The sequence below is a fragment of the Callorhinus ursinus genome, unplaced genomic scaffold (assembly GCF_003265705.2).
Source record: "Callorhinus ursinus isolate GAN/ISIS: 27379988/994484 unplaced genomic scaffold, GSC_fseal_2.0 scaffold13, whole genome shotgun sequence".
Lineage (NCBI taxonomy): Eukaryota > Metazoa > Chordata > Mammalia > Carnivora > Otariidae > Callorhinus > Callorhinus ursinus.
In genome coordinates this window covers 14,006,783-14,032,934 of record NW_027397075.1, presented here as the reverse complement: position 1 = coordinate 14,032,934, position 26,152 = coordinate 14,006,783, and the positions used below count along the sequence as shown (strand labels likewise).

General features: G+C 49.7%; 1 protein-coding gene across 1 annotated transcript in view; it reads left to right on the top strand.

Moving 5' to 3' along the window:
• LOC112828197 (ATP-binding cassette sub-family A member 17-like) overlaps positions 1 to 26,152 on the top strand; it is a 72,863-nt gene that overhangs the window by 41,364 nt on the left and 5,347 nt on the right. The window contains 10 exon segments of the mRNA XM_025877105.2: positions 375 to 473; positions 7,800 to 7,953; positions 9,668 to 9,971; positions 11,823 to 12,093; positions 12,284 to 12,479; positions 13,012 to 13,208; positions 17,717 to 17,904; positions 19,836 to 20,014; positions 20,583 to 20,711; positions 21,832 to 22,008. Coding sequence (XP_025732890.1) covers positions 375 to 473; positions 7,800 to 7,953; positions 9,668 to 9,971; positions 11,823 to 12,093; positions 12,284 to 12,479; positions 13,012 to 13,208; positions 17,717 to 17,904; positions 19,836 to 20,014; positions 20,583 to 20,711; positions 21,832 to 22,008 — 1,894 coding nt within the window.

The window sequence follows — 26,152 nt, the reverse complement described above, 5'->3', positions numbered from 1 at the left end:
CCGGCTGTGTGATCTTGGGGAAGTTACTTAACCTCTCAGCATGGTCTTCAAAGAGCTGTGGAGAAAATTGACTGAGTTCATGCGTGGAAAAGGGCTTGGAATGGCCCCTGGCACTTAGTAAGCACTCCAAAAATAGTATGAAAGAGATGAATTATTTATGAGGTGTGTGTGAGATTTATCATTACCAAAATGTTTTGGAGTAAATGCTGTGACCCTCGCTGTCCACGTTCAGAGTCCTGAAGCTTGGGAGTGAGGAGGCTGAGATCTGAACAAAGACGGTCTCGACTCCCTACTGTTTGCCCTGTGGGAAGCCAGGGTGACGGCGACGGGGTCACCTTCCCCCTGTGAGGAACAAAACCGCTCTTCCCTTGCAGGTTTGCATCTCTATTTACCGAGCTGGAACTGAGGCAGACGGAGCTGGGGATTGCCAGCTTCGGGGCTGCGGTCTCCACCATGGAGGAGGTCTTCATTCAGTAAGCAGGGGTGAAACTGCAGACCCCAAGGGTCCTTACAGTTGGAGGGGTGCTGAGGGTCATGCATCTGAGCCCTATCCAGTGCTTGGCTCCGACTCAGGGCGCCCGCACCCTCGCAGGACGGCCTGCCAGCCTCTGACCAGGACTTCCAGTAATAAGGATACTGCTCAACAGAGAAAGTGGTGAATACAGTATCCCTTTCCAGGAGGCACAACAAACCAAACAGGCATTGTATCACCTGGGATGCTGGTGACTGTGAGTAACAGATGACCCGGGACTCAGCTGGTTTAAACAATGGGGAAGGCTTACCACCTCCAGCTCCGGGATGGGCTATGTGAGTGTCCAGAAGCAGGGAGGCCGCAATGGGGAGCTCTAGATGAGCCACCCCGAAGGCCAAACAAGGCCGGAGAGTGACGATCCAGTCTGGCAATATCTGTTACCTGCAATATGCAGGCTGTTTACAAGTGTTATTAATGATACATTAAAATGCATATTTTATTTTATATTTTCTAGTAGTCTATTTGGCTTTTTCTCTCCTTTTTTGGGTTATTTTTCCTCATTCTATATTTTCCTCCCCCACGCTAGTGGGAAATTCTACGTTCCTACTGTATTACATTAGTGGTCGGCTTGGATATTGAGACACACCTATGTAATTTGTCAAAGTGCCGAGCGAAGGAATATCTTTACTCTGCTCCTGGAAAAATGCTGAGACCTTGGGACACACACACATCACACCATCACCAACGTGTATGTAATGTATATTTTAATTCTCTCTTTTTTCAACTCCACAAAACCGTCTTATTGTTGTTTGAGAACTCCAGTGGTCGCTTAAACTCCTGTGCATATACACCTGTCTCTGGGCTCACTCCTCTTCTCCGATAACTGTCCTCCTGCCCACAGGATGTTCTTCACAGCCCCCGTTTGTGTTCTTATGCAGGAGCCAAACACATTTGTGTTTTTTTTTTGTTTTGGGGGTTTTGGTTTGTTTTTGGTCTGGAAATGATTTTAGTTCCCTAATTTTTGAAGGATATTGTCACCAGATTGAAAGTTGTTTTCCATCAATGTGCTGAAGATTCGATTTCCCAGTCCCCACTCTTGTTTTGCTGAAAGTGAGCTGTAGGTTTACTGCTTGTTCCTATGAAAGAAATCTGGCCACTCTTTGCTTCGGATGTTACACACCTTAACCATGGTGTGTTTCGGTTCGGTTTTCTTTTTAATTATGCTGCTTCACATCTGATGGACTTCCGGCCCCCGATGGAATGCCCTGCCTGAGTCCAGCCGCTGCGCACTCCCACAGTTTCTGCTGCTCAGTGCTCTCTCACCCTAGGGCGGGTATTAGATCTTCTCGTTTTCTGTGCTGAGTCTTCTCTGCTTTTTCACCTTTTCCAGCCCTCTGCCTCCCAGAGCCGCATGCTGGATAATATCCTCTGATACATCATCCAGGTCTCTTCTCTCTTCAGCTGGGTCCTCAGTTCAACACTGCCACTGAGTTCTCTTTAACAATTACGTTTTCATCGAAGTATAAAAGACGTACCAAAAAGCGCACAAATATCGGGCCTACAGCTCGGTTTTATTACTGAGTTCTTACCTATTCTGGATACAAGTCCTTTGTCAGGTACATGTTCTGCCCAGCCTGCAGCTTCCCTCTTCCTATTCTCAGAGCCCACCCTTAGGTCACAAAGTCCTTCTGCTACGTTTTCTTCAGGAACTTGACCATTTTAGTTTCTGCATTAGATCTGTGACCCACCTGGTATTAACTTTTGTGTACAGTGTGATAAGAGGCTGAGGTTCATTTCGTTGCACGTGCGTATCCAGTCATGATGGGACTATTTGGGGGAGAGACTTCCTTCCACACCGAATTGTTTGGACGCCTTCACCAAAAATCAACCGACTGTGTATGTCAATTTCTACATCCCCTACTCTGCTCCACGGAACTAGCTGTCTGTCCCACGCCAGTTCCACGCCACCGTAATTGCTGGCGGTTTGGGGGACGTCTTGAAGTCAGGGAGTAGATGGTTCCTCCAGGTCTATTTTTTGAAGATTGTTTTGGCCTTCCCAGATCGTTTGTGTTAACATGTAAATTTAAATATAAGCTCATCAGTCTCTGTTTTGAAAAAAAGACCTTGCTGGAACACTGGTTCATGGATTACAACAGGTAACCCCAGACGAATGCAAGCTCTTCACAATAGGGAAAACGGGGTGAGCAGGGATAGAATAAATACAAGGGAACTCTGGGCTTTCTGCTCAGTTTTTCTATAAACCTAAAACTGTCTAAACTTATAGTCTGTTTTTTTAACCTGCTGGGAATATGACTGGTACTAAGTTGAGTCTACAGATTAATTTGGGGAGAATGGACATCTTTCAAATATTCATCCTCCCAACCCATAGGTATTACACATAGCTTCGTTTTTTTGGGAGGTCATTTCTAATTTTTATCAGCTGTGTTTTGCAGTTTCCAGAAGTTCTGCATATCTTTTGTGTAACTGACTCTTAAGTATTTCATAGTTTTTGAAGGTAGGGAAATGGATTCCTAAATTTCGTTTCCAATCACTTCTTGCAGGTCTAGAAATCATTTTTGTATTATTTATATCTAGAGATATTATTTGACTCACTTATTAGTTCAAACAGTTTGGGGTTGATTTTCTTTGTGTGTAAATATCACATCGTGTAAAGACAGTTCTACTTCTTATTTTCCAGTCTCTATGCTTATCTCACTAGTAGGGTCTTGAGCATAATGCCGGCTGGAAGTAGAGAGGAGGGATGTCCTCCCCTGGTGAGGGGAATATATAGCAATACAAATTTCCCTCTGAGCTTCGCTTGCCTGCATCTCAGTTTTTTTGGTATATAGTATTTTCATTACCATTCAGTTAGAAAAATGCTTATTTTTCCACAGGGTTTCTGCTCTGACCTGTGGCTTACTTAGAACTGTGTTTCTTAATTTCTAAATTCATGGAGATTTTTTTTTAAATTGTTTTCTTGTTTTATTTTACCTTGTTTGTTTTGTTAATGCACTTGATTTCTGACCTAATTCCACTCTGGTCCTAGTATATACTCTGTATAGCCTCCTTCTTTCAAAATACTTATGTCTGGGGGCGCCTGGGTGGCTCAGTCAGTTAAGCGTCTGCCTTCAGCTCAGGTCATGGTCCCAGGGTCCTGGGATCGAGCCCCGCATTGGGCTCCCTGCTCCACGGGGAGCCTGCTTCTCCCTCTCCCTCTCCCTGCCGCTCTGCATACTTGTGATCCCTCTCTTTCTCTCAAATAAATAAGATCTTTAACCCTCCCCCCCAAAAAATACTTATGTCTGTGGCTCAGCTTATATTCCAACTTTATAAAAGAATGCATTCTTCAGTTGCTGGGCGCAGTCTTTTGCTTACAACAAAAGGTCCAGTTTGTTAATTGTGGCATACAAATCTTTGGTGTCTTTTAAAAAAAAAATTATCGGGGGTGCCTGGGTGGCTCAGTTGGTGAAGCATCCGACTCTAGGTTTCAGCTCAGGTCATGATCTCGGGGTCATGAGACTGAGCCCCGCATTGGGCTCCACACTCAGCATGGAGTCCTCTCGTCCCTCTCCCTCTGCTCTTCACCCCACTCTCTCTCCCACTCTCTCTCTCAAATAAATAAATAAAATCTTAAAAAAAAATAAAAGAAGTGAGGCATTAGGTCCAGCTTACAATCAAGGGGAGGAGATTAGAACAAACAACAAAAGCAAAAACAAGTAGGACTGTATGGAACTAAAATGGTTCTACATAGTGTAGACACCATCCCCCACAATAGAATACTATTCAGCCATTAAAAAGAAGGAAACTCCTAGTATTTGCAACAACACAGATGGACCCTGAGGGCATCATGGTCAATGAAATAAATCAGACAGAGAAAAACAAATACTGTATGATCTCACTTACATGTGGAATCTAAAAATCAAACAGACAAACTCCTAGGAGCAGAGAACAGCTGTGTGGTTGCTGGAGGCAGAGGGTGGGGCTGGGGTGGGGGAATTCGGTGCAGGGGGTCAAAAGGCACAAACTTCCATATATGGCAAGTAAGTTCTGGGGACGTCACGTACAGCATGGTGACTGTGGTCAACAATACTGTATGGTATGTTTGACAGTTTTTAAGAGGGTAAATCTGAAAAGCTTTCACCACAAGGGAAAGCTATTGTAACTCTATGAGGTGGTGGATAGTAGCTGAACTTACTGTGGTGATCATTCCCCAGTATATACATATACCTGAAGTTTACACAGTGGTATATGTCAATTATATCTCAGTAAAACTGGGAGATTAGGACAGACTGTGAACACCAGGAGGTAGAGATTTGGGGGGCCAATTAGATCCCGTCTACCGCATGTGGAACTCTGTACTCTGCAGAAGCAGACCAACCTCCTGCTGTAGAAAACTCCACTCCCCCGAAATTCAGTCTTAATAAAAAACACTCTTATTTTTTTAAATAGAAAATAAAATTCTACTAGCAGAAACCAAATGAGCAAGAAAAATGAAAAAAAATACAACCTTATGCCATGAAATTTCACGAGGCCAAAGAAAATGATGTGCCCCATGATGCCCGACTCTCCCTACACACCCACCTCAGGTACCAGATGTCAGGTACCTCCTGACGAGAGGCACCACAAATCCTGGTAATTGTCACTAATATCCCCCAATGTGTAGAAAAGCTAAAGAAAGGACAAGTAGAAAGCCTGGAAAAGTCAAGGAGAAACCGACGAGAGCAGAAGCAGAGCCTCAGCAAAGGCAGGGAGGGCCTCCGGGGCGCACCTTCTGTGGGAACAAGACCCAGGGCGCTCACTCCGGCCTCGCTCCTCTCACCGTAAATACAGCTGACCCGTATAAGCAGCAAGATTCTACAGAATTGACTGTGTGATTCATAAGGCTAGGTCACAAAAGATACGGTAGCCCTGTACTCGGCGCGCACGCTCTCTCTCTCTCTCTCTCTCAGACCGCTCAGTCTGGGAGGAGCCAGCTACCATCTTGTGTGGATACTCAGGCAGCTCTAGGGAGGAATTGGGGCTCCTTCCAGAGGTATGCTGGAGCTGGCTCATATTGGCTCACGAGAGCCAATTATTAAATTATCAAGAATTGTGTGAGCCAGTTAAACACAGTATTATTAAAAATTAAATTGCATAAGCTTATAAATAAATCACGGCAAAAACAGTGGTATAATTGTGATATCTAATCCAGAATGTGGATTTTTTCCCACATCACCAAGCAGTTAACTCCATCCTGACACTATCTGGAAGATTAGCATCAGATCCCACAGGTTAAGGGCTCAGGCCCGCAAGACTGCCCCCCGACTCTAGACCCCAGTCCCAAGTCCAGGTAGTCACTGTGCTCTTGAGCCACCGGTTATAAACTGGACATTCCCACAACTCCCTCTTCAAGTCATTTGCTAGAACGGCTCACGGAGCTCAGAGAAACACTCTCACAGTTACCAGTTTATTATAAAGGATATGATAGCGGATCCAGATGAACATGTACACAGGGAAAGGGTCCAAAGCGTCCATGCACTCTGAGGGTGCCACGGTCCCCATATCTCCATGCGCTCACCAACCTGGAAACCCTCTGAATCCTGCCCATTTGGGTTTTTATGGAGGCTTCACTGCATACACACAGTTGATGGATTAAATCATTGGTCGCCGGTGCTTAAAACTCAATCTCTAGCCCCTGTCGCCTCCCAGGAGGCTGGGAGGTGGGCCTGAAAGTTCCAACTTTGCCGTGGAATGGATGGTTCTCCTGGCAACCAGCCCCCATCCTCAGGTGCTTTCCCAAAGTCACGTCATTCGCACAACAAAACACACCTTAACCACGGTTACCGCTTAGGAAGTTAGAAGTGTTTGAGGAGCTTGGTGCCAGGACCGGAATGAAGACCAAATATATATTTCTTATTATAAATCACAGTGTCACAAATGGTAACACACAAGACTTCATCTCCTCCTGATCTGGCTACATCCTACAATTATCAGTGCTCTTGAGGTTACTTACATCGACTTACGTCTGTGTGATGGGTGTGTTGTGTCCATAGTTTGAAATCAACCATGGTGAGACTATCTACACTATAGAACTTGGTACACACTATAAATTAGGGTTTAACTTATCATTTTGTTGATTGTCTAGACTTAGAAAGTCATGGAGAAAATGTGGGGTTTTTTTAAATGTTAGTAATGCAAAGTAAGCTTAAAAGTGTCTCATATCTGGAGCCATTTCATTAAGAAGAGCACAAAAACCTGAAGAAATATCTTTCCAGTATTAAAAAAAAAAAGTAGCATTCAACTCAACAACATCGTTGCTCCCCCCAGGGATGAATGAGTGAAGTTCTGACGTTTACCCTGATCATTAATGTTAATTAGAACCAACATTCTTGTCAGAACCACACTCGGAGAGCCAGCTGGTAAACCAGCCATGGGAGGGCACCATCTTGTTAGGGGATCCTCCTGCCCCGGTCGCGCCTTCAGACCACCACAGCCCCGGCCTGTCGCCCGCCGGCAGCCTCCACACACACCCTGAGAGAGTGCCACCCAGCTGAGCCACTCCCGGATTCCTGACCCACAGAACTGTGGGAGAGAATAAACCCTTTGGGTTTTTTCGAGCTGCTAAATTTGGGAGTAATCTGTGCTACAGCCATAGACCCCAACAAACACACCGTCTTGTACTGAACTGTACTAGAGGGAAAATGAGCCATGATTCACTGGACTATTTTGTTGTGACAAATTCCCAGGAGTGGAATAACTGACCCAAAGACTATGAATAAAAATATGTTTCTTGACTTCTTAACAGTTTGTTGCCAGCAATGAAAGCATCTTTTTGCCTAGAGCAGGGGTTTGACCCACTTTTTCTTGGAAGGCTGGAGAGCATACATTCTAGGCTATGTAGACGCAAGGGTATAATCAAGGAGGGTGTGTAATTAGATAACCATCTGACACATAACCATTTAAAAATGTAAAATCCATTCTGAGCTCAGAACCAAACAGAAAACAAGGCCTTGGGCTAGATTTGGCCGGGGCTGTACTTTACCCAGCCCTGGCCCAGAGGGTCAGCAATGCTACCTGTTATAATTGATGATTTTGTTCATAAGATAGGTATTAAGTGATATTTCATTTTTCGTCTTAATTTGCATATGGCATCTTTCAAGGAAAATAATGGAATCTATTCATGCTAACGTTGCCTCTATTTTTTGGAAAAGCCATTGGTCGGCTAATTCAATATTCAATTAATTCAGTATTTACTCAGGGCCTGCTTAAGACTCTTTAAATCCAAACAAACTGAAGTGAGTTGTGATTTTTGTGAATTTGCATTTCTCTTTGTTTTGGCCTGGTATAGGGTTAACAAGTTGTCAGACACCAGCACAGATATCTAAGCCCTCAAGATCCCCTCGATGCAGTCCCAACAAAGAGTCCCTATCAGCAGGATTAAACGCATTCACTCCAGGATCTTCTCAATACAGTCAGGCCTGCCAATCCAGAGGAACACTGGGGTGAACAAGTATTTCAAATGCATGCAAGAGGGCAGATTTGGGTTCAATTCTTAGAATCACGCTATTCTTCTGCCAAAAAGTGCAGGTCAACCTTTCACAGGGGCTTGAGAAAAAAAATGTGCAGATTTTCAGCATAAAAGACTGGCCCCGCTAGGTTTCAGCAATGCCAGGCTCTCAGCTCTAGTTCAAAGGCAACATCCCAGTGTTTCCTGACCAGGATTAACCCAAAAGAGGAAAGTATCAGAAAAGGTCATGGTAAAGGTCACAGGAAAGGTCTTGGCCCTTCCTCTCACCAATAAGAAGAAAGAATAAAAGTCTACTGGCCACAAAAGCATGTTTAATCCTCCTTTTTCATCTTTCACTGTGAAACAGATCACATATTGGATCACCAGAAGTTTAAGATTTTTTTAAACATGCTTATGAAATATATGGATAACCTATCATGTTCTTTTATTTTTATTTATTTGACAGAGAGAGAGACAGGGAGAAAGGGAACACAAGCAGGGGGAGTGGGAGAGGGAGAAGCAGGCTTCCCGCGGAGCAGGGAGCCCGATGCGGGGCTATCATGTTCTTTTATTGTTAAAAAGAAAAAAATACTGACGTGCATCTTACAAAATGGTCTCGAGTTGGCCATCCACAGGGTGTGACCGTCAAATAGTGAGACTGGATTTTATGGGTTAGGGAAGAGACTGAGTCCAGTGTTTCATAATCTCGAATCACATAGGAAAGGAGAAGCTGTCATCCATGGGGCCTCTGAGTTGGAAAGGGTCCCCGGGTCATCGAGGCCAGCCACCTGCCCTGTACGGGAGGCTCTTCTCCAGACTCTGGCAAGAGGTTCATGTGGGCTCCGCTTGGCCAACCTTTGCTTCTGGAGACCTCCCGGGAAGTATTTCTCGGGGTACCACTTCAGACAAGTTGAGAGCAGTGCCTTTTGAGGAATGCTTCATGGCCTTTGTCACGTCCAACGTGGGAAATGTTGCTTGCTAGAGACTTTCAGGGATTTGTCGGTATTCGGGGCCAGGAATGTAGGAATGACTGACTCACACCTGACCACCAAGCCTCTTCCCACAAAGGCTCTAGGTGGGCGAGTCTTGGCCCCTCTCCCCGCCTTGGCTCCTGCAGCACCGGCAAGAAGTGGTGTGGGAGCCCCGGGTGCTGACCGCCAGCGTCTCCCACCCCAGGCCCACCTACATGTCCTGGTCCTCAGCACCCGTGACCACACCCTTCACGGTTACTGTCCAGGCCGCACGGGACATGTGTGTGCACACCTGCAGGATGCACCACCAGAAGTGGGATTTCTAAGTTAAAAGATTATATGAATATTAAATTAGATTGAATTCCTCCAGCTAATCTGTTTTCTAAGGAAGTTGTACCAAATTAAAACTCCAACAGTGGCATTTTCCCCACATCCTCACCAACTTAAAATTTCTGATAATCTGGTAGGCTAAAAAAAAAGAAAATGGCATCATACTTACATTTGGTATCTGTTTAGACTACTCTTCCAGATCTTTCCAATCTATGGCTTCTTTTTCTGCCATTAAATGTCAGTCAAATCACTAGGTCAAAGAATTTTTACTTGCAGCAAATTCTGAACATCATCAAAATGTTAGGCCCAGTATGAGAAAGTGCAGCTGGGCGTGAGCTGGGGGCCACGCAGCCCTCTGGTGGCTCCTCTCTATGGCCATGCTAACGGGGTGCCCCGTTTCTATTGCAGGTCAGCCGTATATGCCAACAGTTCTATGCCATGTTCCTGAAAAGGGCCACATACTCTTGGCACAACTGGATGCTGATGCTAACAATATAGGTCCTGGCACCTCTGGCGATCACCATCTTCAGCCTTGCCTTCTTCAACTTGGAAACGCGTATGGACAAGGTCCCACTGGAACTGACCCTAAAAACATACGGTCAAACCATTGTCCCATTCTATATTTCTCCCAATTCCAGGCTGGGTCCTCGGCTTTCGGAACATTTTACAAACATGCTTGTGGCTGAGGAGCAGATCCCTCTGGAGACTCTGAGTAAGTCTGAGGCTCCGGGGATAGGGTGTGCTGCAGGCATGCTGCTCCCCGGGGGACGCCCCATCCTTTGGGGCCATGCGGTGCTCCCTAAAATCAGACAAACAGCCAGAAGTCTCAGAAAGACATCTTTAACCCTCCCCCCCCCAGATGACAGGAAAGGGAGGATGCCCAGAAATGAAACCAGGCTGTGTCTTTCTGGGGACTGCAGCATGTGCAAAAATGAAATTAATGAATTATCTGATGTGTTGGACATGCCCTGAGAGGAGATTTACACGTCTATTGAGGGGGTTTGGTGATAGACACAGAGAACACTAAGCAAATGTGAGAAGGAAGGACATGGGGGCACCTGGGTAGCTCAGGTCGAGCGTCTGACTCTTGATTTTGGCTCAGGTCATGATCTCAGGGTCATGAGACTGAGCCCCACGTTGGGCTCTGTGCTGGGTGTGGAGTCTGTTGGAGATTCTCCCTCTCCCTCTGCGCCCCCCCTGCTCACATGCACACACACTCGCGCTCTCTCTCTGTCTCTAAAAAGAAATAAATCTCTAAAAGAAAGAAAGAGAAGGAAGGACATTAACTCTGGCAGGGAGGTTGTACAAAAAAGGAAACACATCGTAACACACCACTTGGTTCAGCTGTGAACTGATTTAACCACCCTTACGATGTGCTCCAGGGGAGGGCTGAGGAAGGGAGACTATAGGGGTTGCGGGTAAGAGAAGAAAGTCCTTGCTTCCCTAAGAGGACATCAATAGGTAAACATGCGATTTAGCAGTCTGGAGAAATGCCAGCTGACCAGTGTGAGAGTGGGTGCCCCCGGGGAGCAGGCACTGGGGTCGGCAGAGGGAAGGCCAGGGCATGGCCATTTGTCATTGCGAGTCTTGCATAATTATCCAGTTTTAAAAGTTATACTGCATGAGTTATTTGGATGAGAAATAAAATTGTACTTGCTTTTTTAAATAAAGTAAAGAGATCAAATGCAGAACATGGTGTGGCAAACGGGGAGAAGGAGAAACCTCGCCTCCTCTGTGAGCGAGGGCCTGCTGAGTGCCCCGCCAGCAGGGTGGTTACCATTGTTGCTGGGATGGGCGGTCCCTTCTAGTGCTAAAGACCGCCAAGTTCCAGGGAGTTCCAGGGAGTTCTAGGTGGGTCCCATGTTTATGTGGTGCTGTGTGACGAACGGTGTCGCTCCCAGCCTGTAGTGAACCCCTCACCCAGAGGTCAGAGGGGAAGTGAAGAAAGTTGCAGGGACAATGGCAGTGCTGCGGGATCGCAGGGTGTAGCTTGGCCTCGGAAGGGGTCAGAGTGGCTGCAGGGTCAGAGCATGAGCTGTGAGCCTGAGCTGACTGGCAGAAGGGGAAGAGAACTGGAGAACGTTCCAGAGCACGAGGACAGCATTTGTAAGCACCGGGAACGGCGGGTCCTCAGGCGTGGCAAGAACCTGGTTTTGAGAGCTGGGTTTGGACGATGACTGAGTGCTACAGACCACATGGGCAGTGAGGGCCACCGGCAGTGGTTCGGTGAGGTGCAGTGCAGCCACACGTGGCCTTCCACGCACACGGGAGGGGCCTGGCAAAGGCGCTGGGGCCCGGGGCCGAGTCAAGGCCCTGGGGAGGGCAGGGCATAGACAGCCGGAAAGATGACTAGACTTTTCTCCTTTTTTCCCCACTGCTTCCATCAACGAAAGGGAGGTTTTAGAGCAGCCCCGGAGCTGTGGGGCCCAGGCAGGAGGCGGCCCTGCAGGGACAGGGGTCACTGGAAGTGAGGGCGCAGCCACGTCTGGAGTAGCCCCCTTTCAGATGGGGCTGGGGTCCAGGGGTGAGGCACGCAGCTCCGGGGCACTCCGCTCTCCCGCAGGCTCGGTGGAGGACCTCCTCCGGCGAAAGGCACAGGAGGAGCCCGAGGGCTTTGATTACAAATACGTCGTGGCGGCTTCCTTTGAAGACTCGGGGAACCACACCATGGTGATGGCGCTCTTCAACAAGGCGTACCACTCCCCTGCTGTGGCGCTGGCGCTCGTGGACAACTTTCTCTTCAAGCTGCTCTCCAGGGCCAGATCCTCCATCACAGTGGTCAACCACCCTCAACCCCAGTCGGCCCTGGAGGCCTCTGAGGATATCTTGTATCAGTATGTGCAACTGCCCTCCCCCCAGTAGAGCCTCCCCGTCCACATCCACAGCGTGGCTCCCTTGACCACCTGTCGCTTCTTGCTTGCTTCTTGTTGTAAAGACAAATTGTCCCTGTGGAGGACGGCTTCTGTGAGCAGCTCTGCTTAAACCGCCTCCTCCCTCCCTCCCTCTCTTCGTGTCCTGTCACAGGGACCTGAAAGCACACTTTCTCATTATCAACTTGCTTTTCGGAATGGCTTTCCTGTCCAGTTCCTTTTCCATCTTGACAGTCAAGGAGCGATCCACGAAGGCCAAGCACGTCCAGTTTGCCAGTGGCGTTTACGTGGCTACTTTCTGCCTGCTGTGGGACCTAGTCACCTCCCTCGTCCCCAGTCTGCTGCTGCTGGTGAGGGCTGCATGGTGCACGGGGGGCTTGCCGTGGGGACCCCGCAAAGGACCGGAAGCCTGGGCTGGCCACTCACCCAGGACATGACTCCGTCACTGACTCTGGGTAAAAGGTCCAGCACCATTGGGAGCAGAGGGGCCTGCTCTGGGGTCTCCAATCTGTGGCGTGCCCATGACTGCTGCCACAAGCTAGTAAGAGGCTGTGTGCTGGGGATGTTTGTTCACAGCCCGGAAATAGCTCAGTAGGGCCCCGAGGGGGCAACTACTGGATCATGACACTCTGTGCGGGGCGGGTCACGTCCCCCTTTGCTCGACCTGTGTTCTGTAACCGTTGCCGAGCCCCTGACCTCACGGTGCGGACTTACAGGGGCAGAGCCCACTGTGTGCGCGGTCAGAGATGAGGAAGTGCAGGGGGGCACCTGTGCAGCAAATAAGTTTGCTTATTGCTTAAAGTTGGGATCACCGCATCCTTTCTGTAATCCTTAGCATTAACTCTTAGTGACTCTTCCAAATTCTCCCCCCTTTTTCCCAAGGTGGTGTTTCTGTACCACAAGGAAGAAGCTTTTACACACAAGGACAACGTCCCGGCCTTTATCTTGGCGCTTATGCTCTATAGCTGGGCAACCATCCCCTTCATCTACCTGACCAGCTTCTGCTTTCACTATGAAGGCAGTGCTTTTATCAAGCTCATCATCATACTCACCTTCTCGAGCATTGGCTCCCTATCTTAGTCACAAGCGAAAAAGGTGAGGACCGTCCTGTCTACACATATCTTTCATTCTTCCAATCACAGCCATGGAAGGCATACCCCCGAAAGTTAGGCTGTTCTCAGCAGCTGTCTCCTGAAGAGTCCCAAACCGTGTCCCAAACACACATCTCCAGGAGAGCGGAGAGACGTGGTGGTTATGATCATCCAGTGGGTTATGCTCAGCAACAGACAGGGAACAAAGCACTTAGGGCGCATACACACACACACACACACACACAGCCGCATGGATGGACATCTGACCCTGCCGATAGGACGAATCCTGGTGACAGTCAGGAGAGCGGTGGCCTCTGAGTTTGGGAGAGAGGGGCTGACTAAACAGAGACCCCAGGGAACCTCCTTGAGATACTCTGCATCTTGAGCGAGGTGTTGGTTACATGGGTATAAACATTTGTCAAAATTCATCAAATGGTCCACTTACGATCGTGCATTTCATTGAAATAAATTATTCCTCTGTTTTTTAAAAAAGGTAGTGAGTCAGTCAATAAGCCAAGGTTGGGAGAGGGCTGTTTGGTGAGTGTGCAGTTAGGGTCGGAGCACCTGGGCAGCAAGCCGTCATTCATACTGTGCACGCTGACATTGACACCTTCACGTCTGGGCTGCATCTCTCTCTGCATTGGGTTGGATACACACACTCATTTCTACCTCTATAATTCTTTTCTCTATTTACTTGGATGCCAACCACCTCCTTTAAATTGGCATTTGGGTTTTTGTTGTTGTTGTCTCTACCTAAGAATATGTGAATAGCTCCCTGTCTTGTCTTTGTCTTAGGAGCTATTCTGTCTCCTAGAGGACTGGCCACGCGTCGATTCTTAGCCATCTTGATTGGGCATGTTTTACTGGTCTAACGGTCTGCGTTCTTCCTAGTTCTCATGCCTACCAACTATGGAATTTCAGAGATGGAACTGTTTTCATCTGAGCAGATCAGAAAAGCAACAGCGTTTTGATTTTATGACTGGAACAGAACAAAAAGCATGCTGCAGACAGAGGAAAGGGGTTAGCAAAGGCATGTCCTAAGGGAATCCTAACCCCGCAGTCCTCAACTGCACTGTGCATCCGAGATTCATGGGTCAGCATGTCAAGACACACCCCAGGTGATCCCAATGTGGACGGACCAGGAATCACTCTGAGCAATGCTGCCCTTGTCTCCAGAAAGAACCTGAGGATGCCTCCCTTTCTCCTCTCCTCTGCCACCCAACCCCACCCCAGAGAGACAAGCACCCACAAGTCCAAGGACACTGAAGGGCCCTGATATGGGGACAGAGCTCTCTCAGAGAGAATGACCAAGCCAGGGAGCATGGATCTCTGGGCCTTCTCTCTGGATCCCTCGACCTTTCTGGGATCCATTTCTTCTTAGATTGCTTCATGCCCTTTCTTCTCTCCCCTCCTACACGGCAACAACAAGGACCGAGACCCTTCTCCCGCTTTGCAGGAGGCCCCCTCCCACTTAAAAGTCATGGGGGAAGGAGGCTCGGACAAGGCACGAAGCTCTGGTCTGGGGGAAAGCATGCTGGTTCCTGTGTGCACCCCATCCCCACCTCCTGAGGAAGGACACCGTTAGGACACTTTGGCCTCTATACACTCACCCCGAGGGCCTCATTCGGATGCTGTTGTCATGGCAGCACAGAGTCGAGAATATAAAGCTAAATCTGAGCTCTCCTTTCTCTGAGACACCACTAAAATAATAGAAAAGGAAATAAAGATGTATGAATTCATGATGAAGGAGCATCCAAAGTGCATTTGGAGGGGGAAATGGCTGAGCAAGGACCTAAATGAGCACCACAGAATCCTGGAGAGGCTTGGGAGCCAGAAGCTGGGGAGTGAAGGTGGGGCTGATAACAGTGTGTGCCTGTTTCTGCCCCCACGTCCCCTGCAGGAGGCAGAGAACACCCTCCTCTGGATGAACTGAAGTTGCTCTCACACAAGACCTACACATTCTGCCTGGTCTCCTGCCCGAGATGTCGCCCTCCCCCGTGCATAAAGCCAGCGATTGCCTCCCGGCGCCTCTTCTGCTTCTGTGGCTAGTCAGGCAGGGTCAGCGAACACTTGAGGAAAGATAGCAACCACAGAAGAGACAGAAAGCAAAGCGGACCACCAAAAAGGAAACATGGGGAAATGCAGGACACAAAACAACCATTTTGGAAAAGACGGCATCTATTAAACGGTAGAATTTTACAAGGGAAAAAACCCAACTCTGAGAGCAAGAAAGAGCAGACTGCTAGCACAAAACACTTAGCAGAAGGTGTGGGAGATGAAGCCTGTCGACCTCTCGGAAAGTAGAGCAGAAAGACAGGAGGACCAGGGAAGGTGGGGGCGGGCAGGTGCCGGGAGAGGGTCCAGGAGCTGCAGCCCCATCCCCTGAGAAGCACTCCACAAACAGAAAGTTTGGGGAAATCACCAATAAGATCTCCCGGCGTCGCAAACAAACCAAGATCAAGGCTGAAGGGATCCGTGAGACGTCCAAAGCTGAGGGGAGAAGGGTCCAGACCTTAAATCCAGACACTTCCTGGGGGACAAATTCTGGCACCATTCAACTGTCCAGCGAGCGGAAGCATGGAATGAAGGCAAGTCCAGCCACGCCAAGGGAAATGCAACCCTCCGTGTCTCTTTCTCAGGAAGTCAACCGAGACACATGGGCCAGCAAAGTGAAGGAGCAAAGTAACAAAGAAGGCATGGGACCCAGAGAGGAGCAGGTCTGACCCTGGGTGTGGCGGAGAACAGCCACTTTCCGGTGGAGGGCGACTCAGAAGGTTTGTGACCTCACCCCGGCCTTTGAGCAGCTTTGGGGTAGGATCCAGAGAGAAAGAAGGAAGGAAGATAAGTGGGAGCCATGAATATCGGCCTCTTCAATTAGATGTGTCGCTCATGGACACCTTCTTTGATTCTGGTTACAATGACCTGCGGGGAAAGGGGTGGCCCCTCTCAGATTCCAAGCACTTCCCACTTAGGGCCGAGAGACACCACCTGGCTGACTGTTGGTTCCTAGGCCAGGCTCAGGAGCATTGTCTGTTTATGGTTAAGCCTTTCTCTGGATCCCACGCAGGAGCGGCAAGGCTTGTATCCTGGTGCTTACCCCCTGCCCCCTCCACCTCAGCCTCCAGATGAGATTTCCAAATTTAGAGTTCTAAATAGAGCAAATTAGGAGGGCATGACTGGCTGTGCTTCCAACCCAGTCCTATCTACCACCTTCCCAGCCGTCCTGCTGAGTTATGGTCTCAGGCACAGCTCAAGGCCTGGTCACCAGGGCCATGGCCCTCAGGCCTTGCAGCCCAGCTCACAGCTAATGCGTGCGGCCCCAAACTGTGCCTCATGCCCCTCAGCTAGGCCATGACTCTGCAGCCGTTTCTGCGTCCTGCCCCAGGACATGTTGGTTGGGAGACCTCATATCCCAAGTTCAACTCCGTGAGGAGTGGCTCCACTGATGAGAATTTCACAGGTTGGGTACCCAAAAGCTGTACTGCTCTAAATCCAGGTCCTGAGAGTAGAGTTCCTTTCATGTAATTGGTTCAGCCTCTCCCCACGCGATCTGTAAGTCATGTGTCCATGGGCTCCCTCCCCTGAATCACCCATGGGCGTGGAGCTGGTTGTGTGAGCTGTCACAAAGTCTATTATTAGCGCTCCCGTCCCCATCCCTCAGTTTCTCCTTCCTTCCGGTGAGGATGCGCTGGGGCATGGAGGGACAGCAGGCAACAGCCGGGGCAGCAGGGGAGGGCTCAGGGATGCGGTCACGTTACTGGCCTGTGTCCCGTGCCACGCAGTATGAATTCATCCTCTTATGAGCAGCTGATCAGTAGAATATTTCTTTTCCAGAGCATTTGTGTTTATTGTTGTAAATAGACGTTTTTAAAATATTTTAAATATACATGCTTCAATTTCTTGCCAAACAACCCCGTTTGGCGTTTCTTCACTTTGTAATATAACATGAATCTAAAAATTGGCTTCTCTTAACCTCTAAGAGTCCCCAGTTTCTGTATATTTAGTTCATAACCAGCCAATTTACTGACCTTGCTTTTGTGTCTCACAGGACTTTGGCTGATTCTCGTGGCCTTTCCAGGTCTATGGAGGCAGAGAGCATCTGCAAATGACGGCTTTGTCCCCACAAACGATCTAGGCGGGGACTGTGTCCTCCTTAGCTCCCATACGAGGATGCTCAGACACCCCCACAGCTGGCCGCCCAGACCCTGCTATCTGGCCCAGCTCCCTGGTAAACCTCATCCCCCTCCCACCTCTCAGTTCGCCCCTTCCACAGATGAATCCCATGTGGCAGCCATGCTCTTGCTGGTTTTTCCCAAACACAGCTCTTTGGGATTCATCTGCACAAGCGATTGGAATGGAAGTGAAATGGCAAGCTCGGGAAATATGGCCCAAAGGAAAGTGTGTACAGCGTGGAGGTTGAATGACCACCGAGGTCTTTGGGCCCGGGCCCGGGACAGTGATGCGTGCCGCAGGCTGTGCCCTTTTCTGCCTGTAAGTGAGTCAGTACTTTCTATCCCCTTCGCAGAGATGGGCTACACAATGGTGTTGGACTCCTTGGACCGCATGTTCCTACTGCTGCCAGGCCACTGCCTGGGAATGGCCCTCTTCAACTTATACTACAAATACGGAATCCAGAAGTTATGCAAAACCAGGAACCTGGACCACTGGGAGTGTAATCAAATTTGTGAGTACTGCACGTGGAAATTTTCCCTTTGACAGGATACAACTCAGTGGGTTTGGGTATGTTCACAAGGTTGTATGAGCATCACCATGATTCAATTCCAGAACATTTCCATCACCCCAAAAAGAAGCATGGTCCATTCACACGGTCTTTCCCCCGTTGCCCCTCCCCCAGCCCCTGGCAACCACTAAGCCTTCTCTCTCCGTCTGTGGACTTGCCTGTTCTGGTCCTTCGTGTCCGCCTTCTCTCGTTCAGCATCGTGTTTTCAAGGATCAACCACGTTGGAGAGGGTGTCACAGCCTCGTTCCCTTTTCATGGCTGAATCATATTCCATTGTCTGGATGGACCACAATTTGTTCATTGGGTGATGTTCATGCAGGTTGTTCCCACCTGTTGGTAGTTATGAATAATGCTGCTGCGAGATTCATGTACAAGTTCTTGTGTGAATGTGTTTTCAGTTCTCTCGACTACATACCTAGGAATGAATTTGTGTTTAGCTTTTCGAGGAACCACCAGACTGTTTTCCACAGCGGCTGCACCATTTTACATTTTGCCTGCGATGTATGAGGGTTCCAATTTGTCCACATTCTCTCTGACACCTTTAAAAAAAAATTTTTTTTTTTGAGAGAAAGAGACAGAGCAAGCAGGGGGAGGGTCAGAGGGAGAGAACCTCAAGCAGACTCCCTGCTGAGCGTGGAGCCCGACGCGGGGCTCCATCCCACGACACCAAGATCACGACCTGAGCCAAAACCCAAAGTCGGATGCTCAACCGCCTGAGTCACCCAGACGCCCCTAGATTATTCATTTTTTTAAGTTGTGGTAAAATGTATATGAAGTTTACCATTTTAACCATTTTTGAGTATACTGGTCAGTCGCATTAAGCACAATCACACTGTTGAACCACCATCTCCAGAACCATTTTCATCTTGCAAAACCAAAACAGTCCCTGTGAAACCCCAACTCCCCATCCACCAGCCCCTGGCACCCACCACCTCCCACGCCGTGTCTGTGAATTCTGCTCCTCTAGGGACCCCACATGAAACTGCCTAAGGCCTTTCTCATTTCCTTTTATAATCATCCATGAATTTACCTTTGCCAGAGACCTTTATTATTCTGATCTGTATGTCCCGGAACAGTCACTGTCTGTTATAGATTAAATGAAACTGGCAAATTGGAAAAAATAATGCATAGTATCACTCCGTTTATATCGTAAAAGCTCGTGTCTGGAAAGGGTAGAAGGGTTACACACAAACCCTAACAATAGTTTGGGGGAGTGGAGGGGTCCCTCTCACATGTTCCTTTTTTCTTTTTTTTTTTTTTTTAAAGGAAGTTGAGGACTTTTTTTTTTTAATTTTATTTATTTATTTATTTGAGAGAGAGAGAGAGCACATGAGAGGGGGAAGGGTCAGAGGGAGAAGCAGACTCCCTGCTGAGCAGGGAGCCTGATGCGGGACTTGATCCTGAGACTCCAGGATCATGACCTGAGCAGAAAGCAGTCGCTTAACCAACTGAGCCACCCAGGCACCCTCACATGTTCCTTTTTTCTGACGAGTGTGTATTTATGGTATAATTTTCAAATACATGTATTTAAAGGTAAATTGTGAAAGCAAATGAGATTACAGAGGGGGCTAGAGGCTTCCAGATGTTTCGACAGGACTGGTCAGCTGAAGCTGCAGGTGACTGACAAATGATCAAAGAACCAAACATGTAAATATCTTTCCAACCACTGTCATAGAACAGGGTGAGGTCCTTGACCTCAATGCATTAGTTGTACAGCGTAGCAAGAGAAACAAAATACTGTTCATGTTTACCACCTGCTGGGACGTGGGAACAGCACTGATGACACTCATGTGTGGTTTCAACCGCATTTGCTAAGGGAGGAAAGACTGGGAAGCCAGCCCTCCAGCTGGTAACACGTACTTCTTCCCTGTTAGCAGAGGGATACACAGTCCAGGAGAGCGTCTACGCCTGGGAGTCTCTCGGGACAGGGAAGTATCTGACGGCCCTGGTCATCTCGGGGTTTGTTTACCTCATCCTGCTCTTCCTCGTTGAAACCAACGTCTTGTGGGAGCTGAAAGCCGGGTTTTCTGACTTCAACAGGAAGCGACAAGTGGTGAGCGGGGTCAGCGTGTAACTCTGGAAGCCCGGGTCAATGGGCTGGCTCCACAGTCCGTGGTCGAGAGTGGCTTTGACTGTCAGCATCTGAGGGAGCCTGGAAACCCTCTCATCCACCCCCATGGCAGAGGGGTGACAGCCCGTGCCAGGGGAGGGGATGGGGGGGTGGGCAGAGATCTGGAGGGACAGGGACGCAGAGGACTGGCCTGGCTCCTGTGACCCTGGTCGGCTGAATAGGAACAAGACCCTGGATTTCCTAAGACCACTCACCTTTCTGGAACACCTCTTCCCCCCCACCCCCACCCAGTCAGCCAGGAGGAGCCCCGAAGAAGAGTCTGTTCTGTCAGCTCTTGGGAAGATTCATTTGTTTTGCCTTGATAGCCCAGGCTTCAGGTCTTTTAATTTTCCTCAAAAGCCAATACCAAGTGACGTTTCCAGGTCCTTGGGACCCTGGTTGCCCCTGAGAAAGGGGTGGTGGTGTGTGCGTGAGCCCCACGCACCCTCGGCCTCCTCCCCCACCCTCGCACTAGCAGGGACTCCCACCTCCCACCCTTGCCTCCGGAAAGCAGGTGTTGATGCACAGTGTAGCGTCAGTGCCCGTAGATCAAGATGTGGTGCAGGAGGCAAAGGTCGTGGAGATTTACTTGGAAAAGCTGCGTGAGGAGAACCCACTGGTTCTTAGAGAAGTGTCAAAGGTAAAGTCAGACGTGCCTGAAAAAGCAAAGACCACCCCCGGTGGCCCTTTCGTAAGGAAGCACTCCCCTGCTTGAACGGTGAAGGAGATCTTGTTCACAGCCAGCAGGGGCACTGTCTCTGCATAGACCTGAGATGCCCAAGACAGAAGGCGTGCCGTGAGGTGGCTGGGGGCCGGCAGCCTAGAGCCGCCCCACATCTGTCACACCATCCTGGGTCAGGTGCCGGCTGTCGTCAGGCCCAGGGGCTTGGAGGGGCCAGGTTTCCTTTCCCTCCCAGCAGGGTTAGGGGGTTTGCTCTCCTCCTTCTGTCCCTACAAATGGAGAGCCTGGTTCTCCAGGATTAGCCTCTTCCCTTCAGTCCTCCAAGCAAATAAACCCCCTTGATGTTGCCTGAGTTGTCTGTTGGTTGGTTTGTTTGAACCACCAGTGACTCTAGGGAAACAAAGAATAAGAACTTACAAACTGGGGGAAAATGTTACAGAGGTCCTGGATGTTTGAAGGGTCTCTCCATAAAATTCTGGCTGGAGCTCTGCAGCTGGCTAACCAGGCTTGGTTTGAGCTGTCGGAGCCTCTCCCCATCCCCCCACCAGGAACTCCCTGGAAAATTGCCTTCTAGATCCTGGAGAAGGTCAGCCAGTCGTGTCCAACCCCGAGGCTTCCTGCCTCTTGGGGTTTGTGGCTCTGGCCCTCCTGCCTTACAGGGGACTCCCGGAGAGGTGCCAGAGGGTTCAGGCCCTAACTCCTACCCTCGGGCACTTTGGGAGCAAACAGCCCTGGATGTGATTCGTTCACAGAGGAAAGCTCCCCGCCTGTGTGTCTCCACGGTAGCTCAACCCAGTCGAGTGGGGCCCGGAGAGCCAGCAGGCAGCGCTGGGAGCCCCCTGGCGGCTGCTTCCTTACGAAAGGGCCACCGGGGGTGGTCTTTGCTTTTTCAGGCACGTCTGACTTTACCTTTGACACTTCTCTAAGAACCAGTGGGTTCTCCTCACGCAGCTTTTCCAAGTAAATCTCCACGACCTTTGCCTCCTGCACCACATCTTGATCTACGGGCACTGACGCTACACTGTGCATCGACACCTGCTTTCCGGAGGCAAGGGTGGGAGGTGGGAGTCCCTGCTAGTGCGAGGGTGGGGGAGGAGGCCGAGGGTGCGTGGGGCTCACGCACACACCACCACCCCTTCTTGGCATCAACGGAGCCGGGAAAACGTCCATCTTCAAAATGCTGACTGGGGAAGAGCCCATCACCTCTGGGGATGCCTTTGTCAGGGGCCTCAGCATCCGCTCTCACCTGAGGGAGGTAGGCTGTGACCTGGGACGAGGGGGCAGCACTTGGGAAGGGGTAGCTGTTGGGAGGAGGGGATGTGGAAACGCACCTGGCGGTGTGATGCAGGCCTGGGGTGCGCTTGGTCTTTGGAAACCCCGCCTATCAGGTTTATACATGACTCCCAGCCCCATGGCCCTCCCCACCCACGATCTTCAGTGTCCAGTGCTCACAGCCCTGGATGTCCCTCCCACACCCTCCCAGGTCCTAGGTCCAGTCTCCCAGCCGCTCCCACTGCACTCATGCCAAGGTTCCTGGGGACACCCGGCTTGCCTTCCTTGCCCTCGGCAGGGCATCTCATAATGCAGACCCACCTCCTATGAGCTGCGGCCTTCCCCTCTCCTCCGGCTCTTCCCACCTTGACCCTTCTGTCCCAGACGCCTGCGGAGGGTGTTCTTTGCCTGCCCACTAGGCCATGGCACTCCTCAGGGCTGCAACACCAGCCCTCTGTCCCTCTCGCTCTACAGGGGCCGCCCCCGCCTGAGCTCAGTGGTTACTCTGTCCCCGTCTTCTGCTCGCTGAGGGCGCCCACCCAGCCTCGTCTGCAGCCCGGCCCCAGTCGTGTGTGTGTGTGTGTGTGTGTGCGTGTGTGTGTGTGTGCGCGCGCGCGCGCGCACGTGCGCCTCCTAGACAGCCTTGCTCAGACGTCTCCCTGTTGACACCCGAGCTTCTCATAAGCTCCTCAAACCTGACCCTCTTCATGGGGTCTCCACCTCAGCTACTGGCACCAATTCGATGAACGCCCGGTAGACGCCAATGCTTGTGCCGGCCCAGTGGCCCTTGACAGCATGGAGAGTGACAGGGCGGTCAGTGGTGTGGTGTCGGCACCTGGTGGAGCCAATGAAAGGCGCAGGGAGAGACCAAACCACGGCAGCATAATGGAGGGTATACTCTTCACAGCACAAGCCATCTAGTCGCCAAAAGTTTATCAAACCAGCTTCAGTGTCCATGACAGAGATCGCGTTCAGAGAGAAAGCAGAAGAACCCACGCAAGCCTGTTCTGGAATCTTTAGCCCCTTTGTGTTTGGTGCCCACAGCGGGGGTGAACAGCCGTAGCCAACATAAGCCTCTCACGGCCGCGAGACACTTACGACTCATTTTAACTCTTTTCCTATTGTACCAATTACAGGGGAGGCTTCTGGTAATGGCAAATTGCGTGACTCTGACCCCCTTCCTGGCAAGAACTGTAATAACAGGACCAAATTTTAAAAACATCTCCAGAGAGCCTCCTGAGAAGATAGTGAAGACTTATGAGGCAGGAGGTAGGACAGGGAGAGAACCAGGGAGGCAACCACGTTCGGTCAGGGTGGCTGGGAGCCCAGGGTTGCTCCTGATGCTGAAGTGACAGGCACTGAGGTGAGTGCCTCCTTTCTTAGAGTGAGGACCCTGAAGGGCTGCGCCCTGGGTGCAGGGATGAGCCACATGTAGACAAGCTCATCCAAGGACCACAAAAGGACCTGGACTCATGTCAGTCCCTGAAACAGGGCTGACAGGACCCTAAGCCACCAATGCTCCCAGGCACCTGGTGGGAGCCAATGTCAACCTCTGGGGAAAGATGATACCATCCTTGGCTACAAACAATTTCGCAAATGCAATGCTTGGTACACAAGAAAATTAACCAGATATATGTGCATAAAAGACAAAGCCCCCCTTCAAAAAAAGTAAGAACGAAGCCTGGAGAGTCAAAAGGGCAGAAGTTATCCAAGAGAAGGTAAGAATGTTGGGCAGACCTTCGAGAACACCCTGAGGGGTCCCTGTCCTGGCGCTCGCACCCCCTGAGCAGCCCCTCCCATGCTGGACCAGGGTTGGTCCGGGTGGCAGCAAAATTTGCAAGAGATGGTATGTCACGTCCAAGACTGGGTTACCGAAGACACTACAGCTTCTGCGTGGGGTACACCCTCTCCCGCATATCCCTCACAGTGGGGGAAGCTAACTGCACATCCTGATGGTGCTCACACAGCCCATGGAGGGGCCCACGTGGTGTGGAGCAGCGTGGGAATCCTGAGACCTGCCCACAGCTACGTGAACGAGCTCTGCAGCAGATCCTCCAGGCTCCCAGGGACGCGGGCTTGGCGGGGAGGCCAAGAGCCACCTCATGATGGAGCCTGCCCAGGACCGCCCAGCCAAGCTGTCCCCAGATCCATGAGCTGAGCTTCAGAAGCCATGAAATAATGAGCAAACCACGGCTAAGTTTTGGAGTAACTCGTTATGTGGCAATATATGACAAGCTGATACAAAGGATCTGGTGAAAAGTTTTCACAGACACATAATTGAAGTCCCAGAAGGAAAGGATGCAAACAGGATGCAAAGTGGAATTTGAAAAATTAATGTCTATGACTTATCCAAAATTTATGAAAGACATCGAATTACAAATAAATAAATCCCTATCAGCCCTAAGCAGGAGAAATTACTAGAAATAAATCCCTAAGAACATTATAATAAATCTGCTGGAAAATAAACACAGGAAGAAAATCTTGCAGGGACCCACTTTCAGAAGAGCAACAATCAGACTGGCAGGTGACGTCTTAACAGAAATGACAGTGCCCAGAAGACAACAGGACGACACCCCAGAAATGATGGAGGCACTAACAACCAGCCTACAATAATACACTCAGTAAAGTCACGCTGTAAAATGAAGGTATGAAAAGAAGACATTTTTGGGGCACCTGGGTGGCTCAGTCGGTTAGGTGACTGCCTTCAGCTCAGGTCATGATCCTGGAGTCCCAGAATCGAGTCCCGCATTGGGCTCCCTGCTCAGCAGGGAACCTGCTTCTCCCTCTGACCCTCCCCCCTCTCGTGCACTCACTCTCTCTCTCACTCTGTCAAATAAATAAATAAAATCTTAAAAAAAAAGACATTTTCACATAAACACTGACAGAACTGATCACCAGCACACGTGTGCCAAAAAAAATTAAAAATCACAGAGCCATCTTTAGGCAGAGGGAAAATGATCCCTAAAGGAAGTTCAAAGACGCAGAAAAGATTGAAAAGTGATTTAAAAAAAGGGGGGGGAAATGTATGAGTTTTGATTAAATGAAGCTATAAGAATAATAATGTCTTCTGAAGTTCAAAATATGTACACAGTGACGGTAGATGACGGTGATGGCTGTGGAGGGGGGGACGATAAGCCACTATGGGGCACAGGAAGAAAACGAGAACGATCACATGACTGGGGACAAGCAGGCACACGCAGGAGGAGCCCAGAGCACACGGGACAAGCAGCCCTGAAGAAGCTGGTGCATGGAATCCTGATACATCAGCGAGTTCATTCAGCAGAAACGGACTGAGGACCCCAGTGGAAAGACTGTCGGGGAGATACTCATCAGCTGAAACATCCAGTTAGCACACGGCCCAGCAAGTCCACTCACTGGTATGTGCCCAAGAGAAATGAAAACCTACGTCCACACAGCAGCTTGTACACGGACGTTCACAGCAACGGGATTCACAACTCCAGTGTCAGTGGGTGAGTGGATACGCAAAACGTGATCTATCCATACAGTGGAGTAACATTCAGCCACATAAAGGAATGAAGCACGGACGCCTGCTGCAACACTTGATGCTCAGTGACAGAAGCCACTTACGGAAGGCCATGTATCAGGGGCACCTGGCTGGCTCAGTGGGAGGGGCATGTGCTCCTGATCTCGGGGTCGGGAGTTCAAGCCCCATGTTGCGTGTAGACATTACTTAAATAAGTTTCTTAAAAAGACTTTATTTATTTATTTGAGAGAGAAAAAGAGAGAGTGCAAACGGGGAGGGGCAGAGGGGGAGGGAGAAGCAGACTCCCCACTGAGCGTGGAGCCTGACGTGGGACTCGATCCCACAACCCTGAGATGACGACCTGAGCGGAAACCAAGAGTCAGATGCTCAACTGAGTCACCCATGCACCTCTTTTAAATTTTTTAAAATATTTATTTAAGGTATGCCTGGGTGGCTCAGCCAGTGAAGCATCTGCCTTTGGCTCAGGTCATGATCTCAGGGTCCTGGGATCGAGCCCCACATTGGGCTCCCTGCTCCGTGGGGAGTCTGCTTGGGATTCTCTCCCTCTGCCTGCCACTTGCTCTTGCTCTACCGCTCTCTCTCTCTAAAATAAATAAATCTTTAAAAACAAATTTTTTTAAAA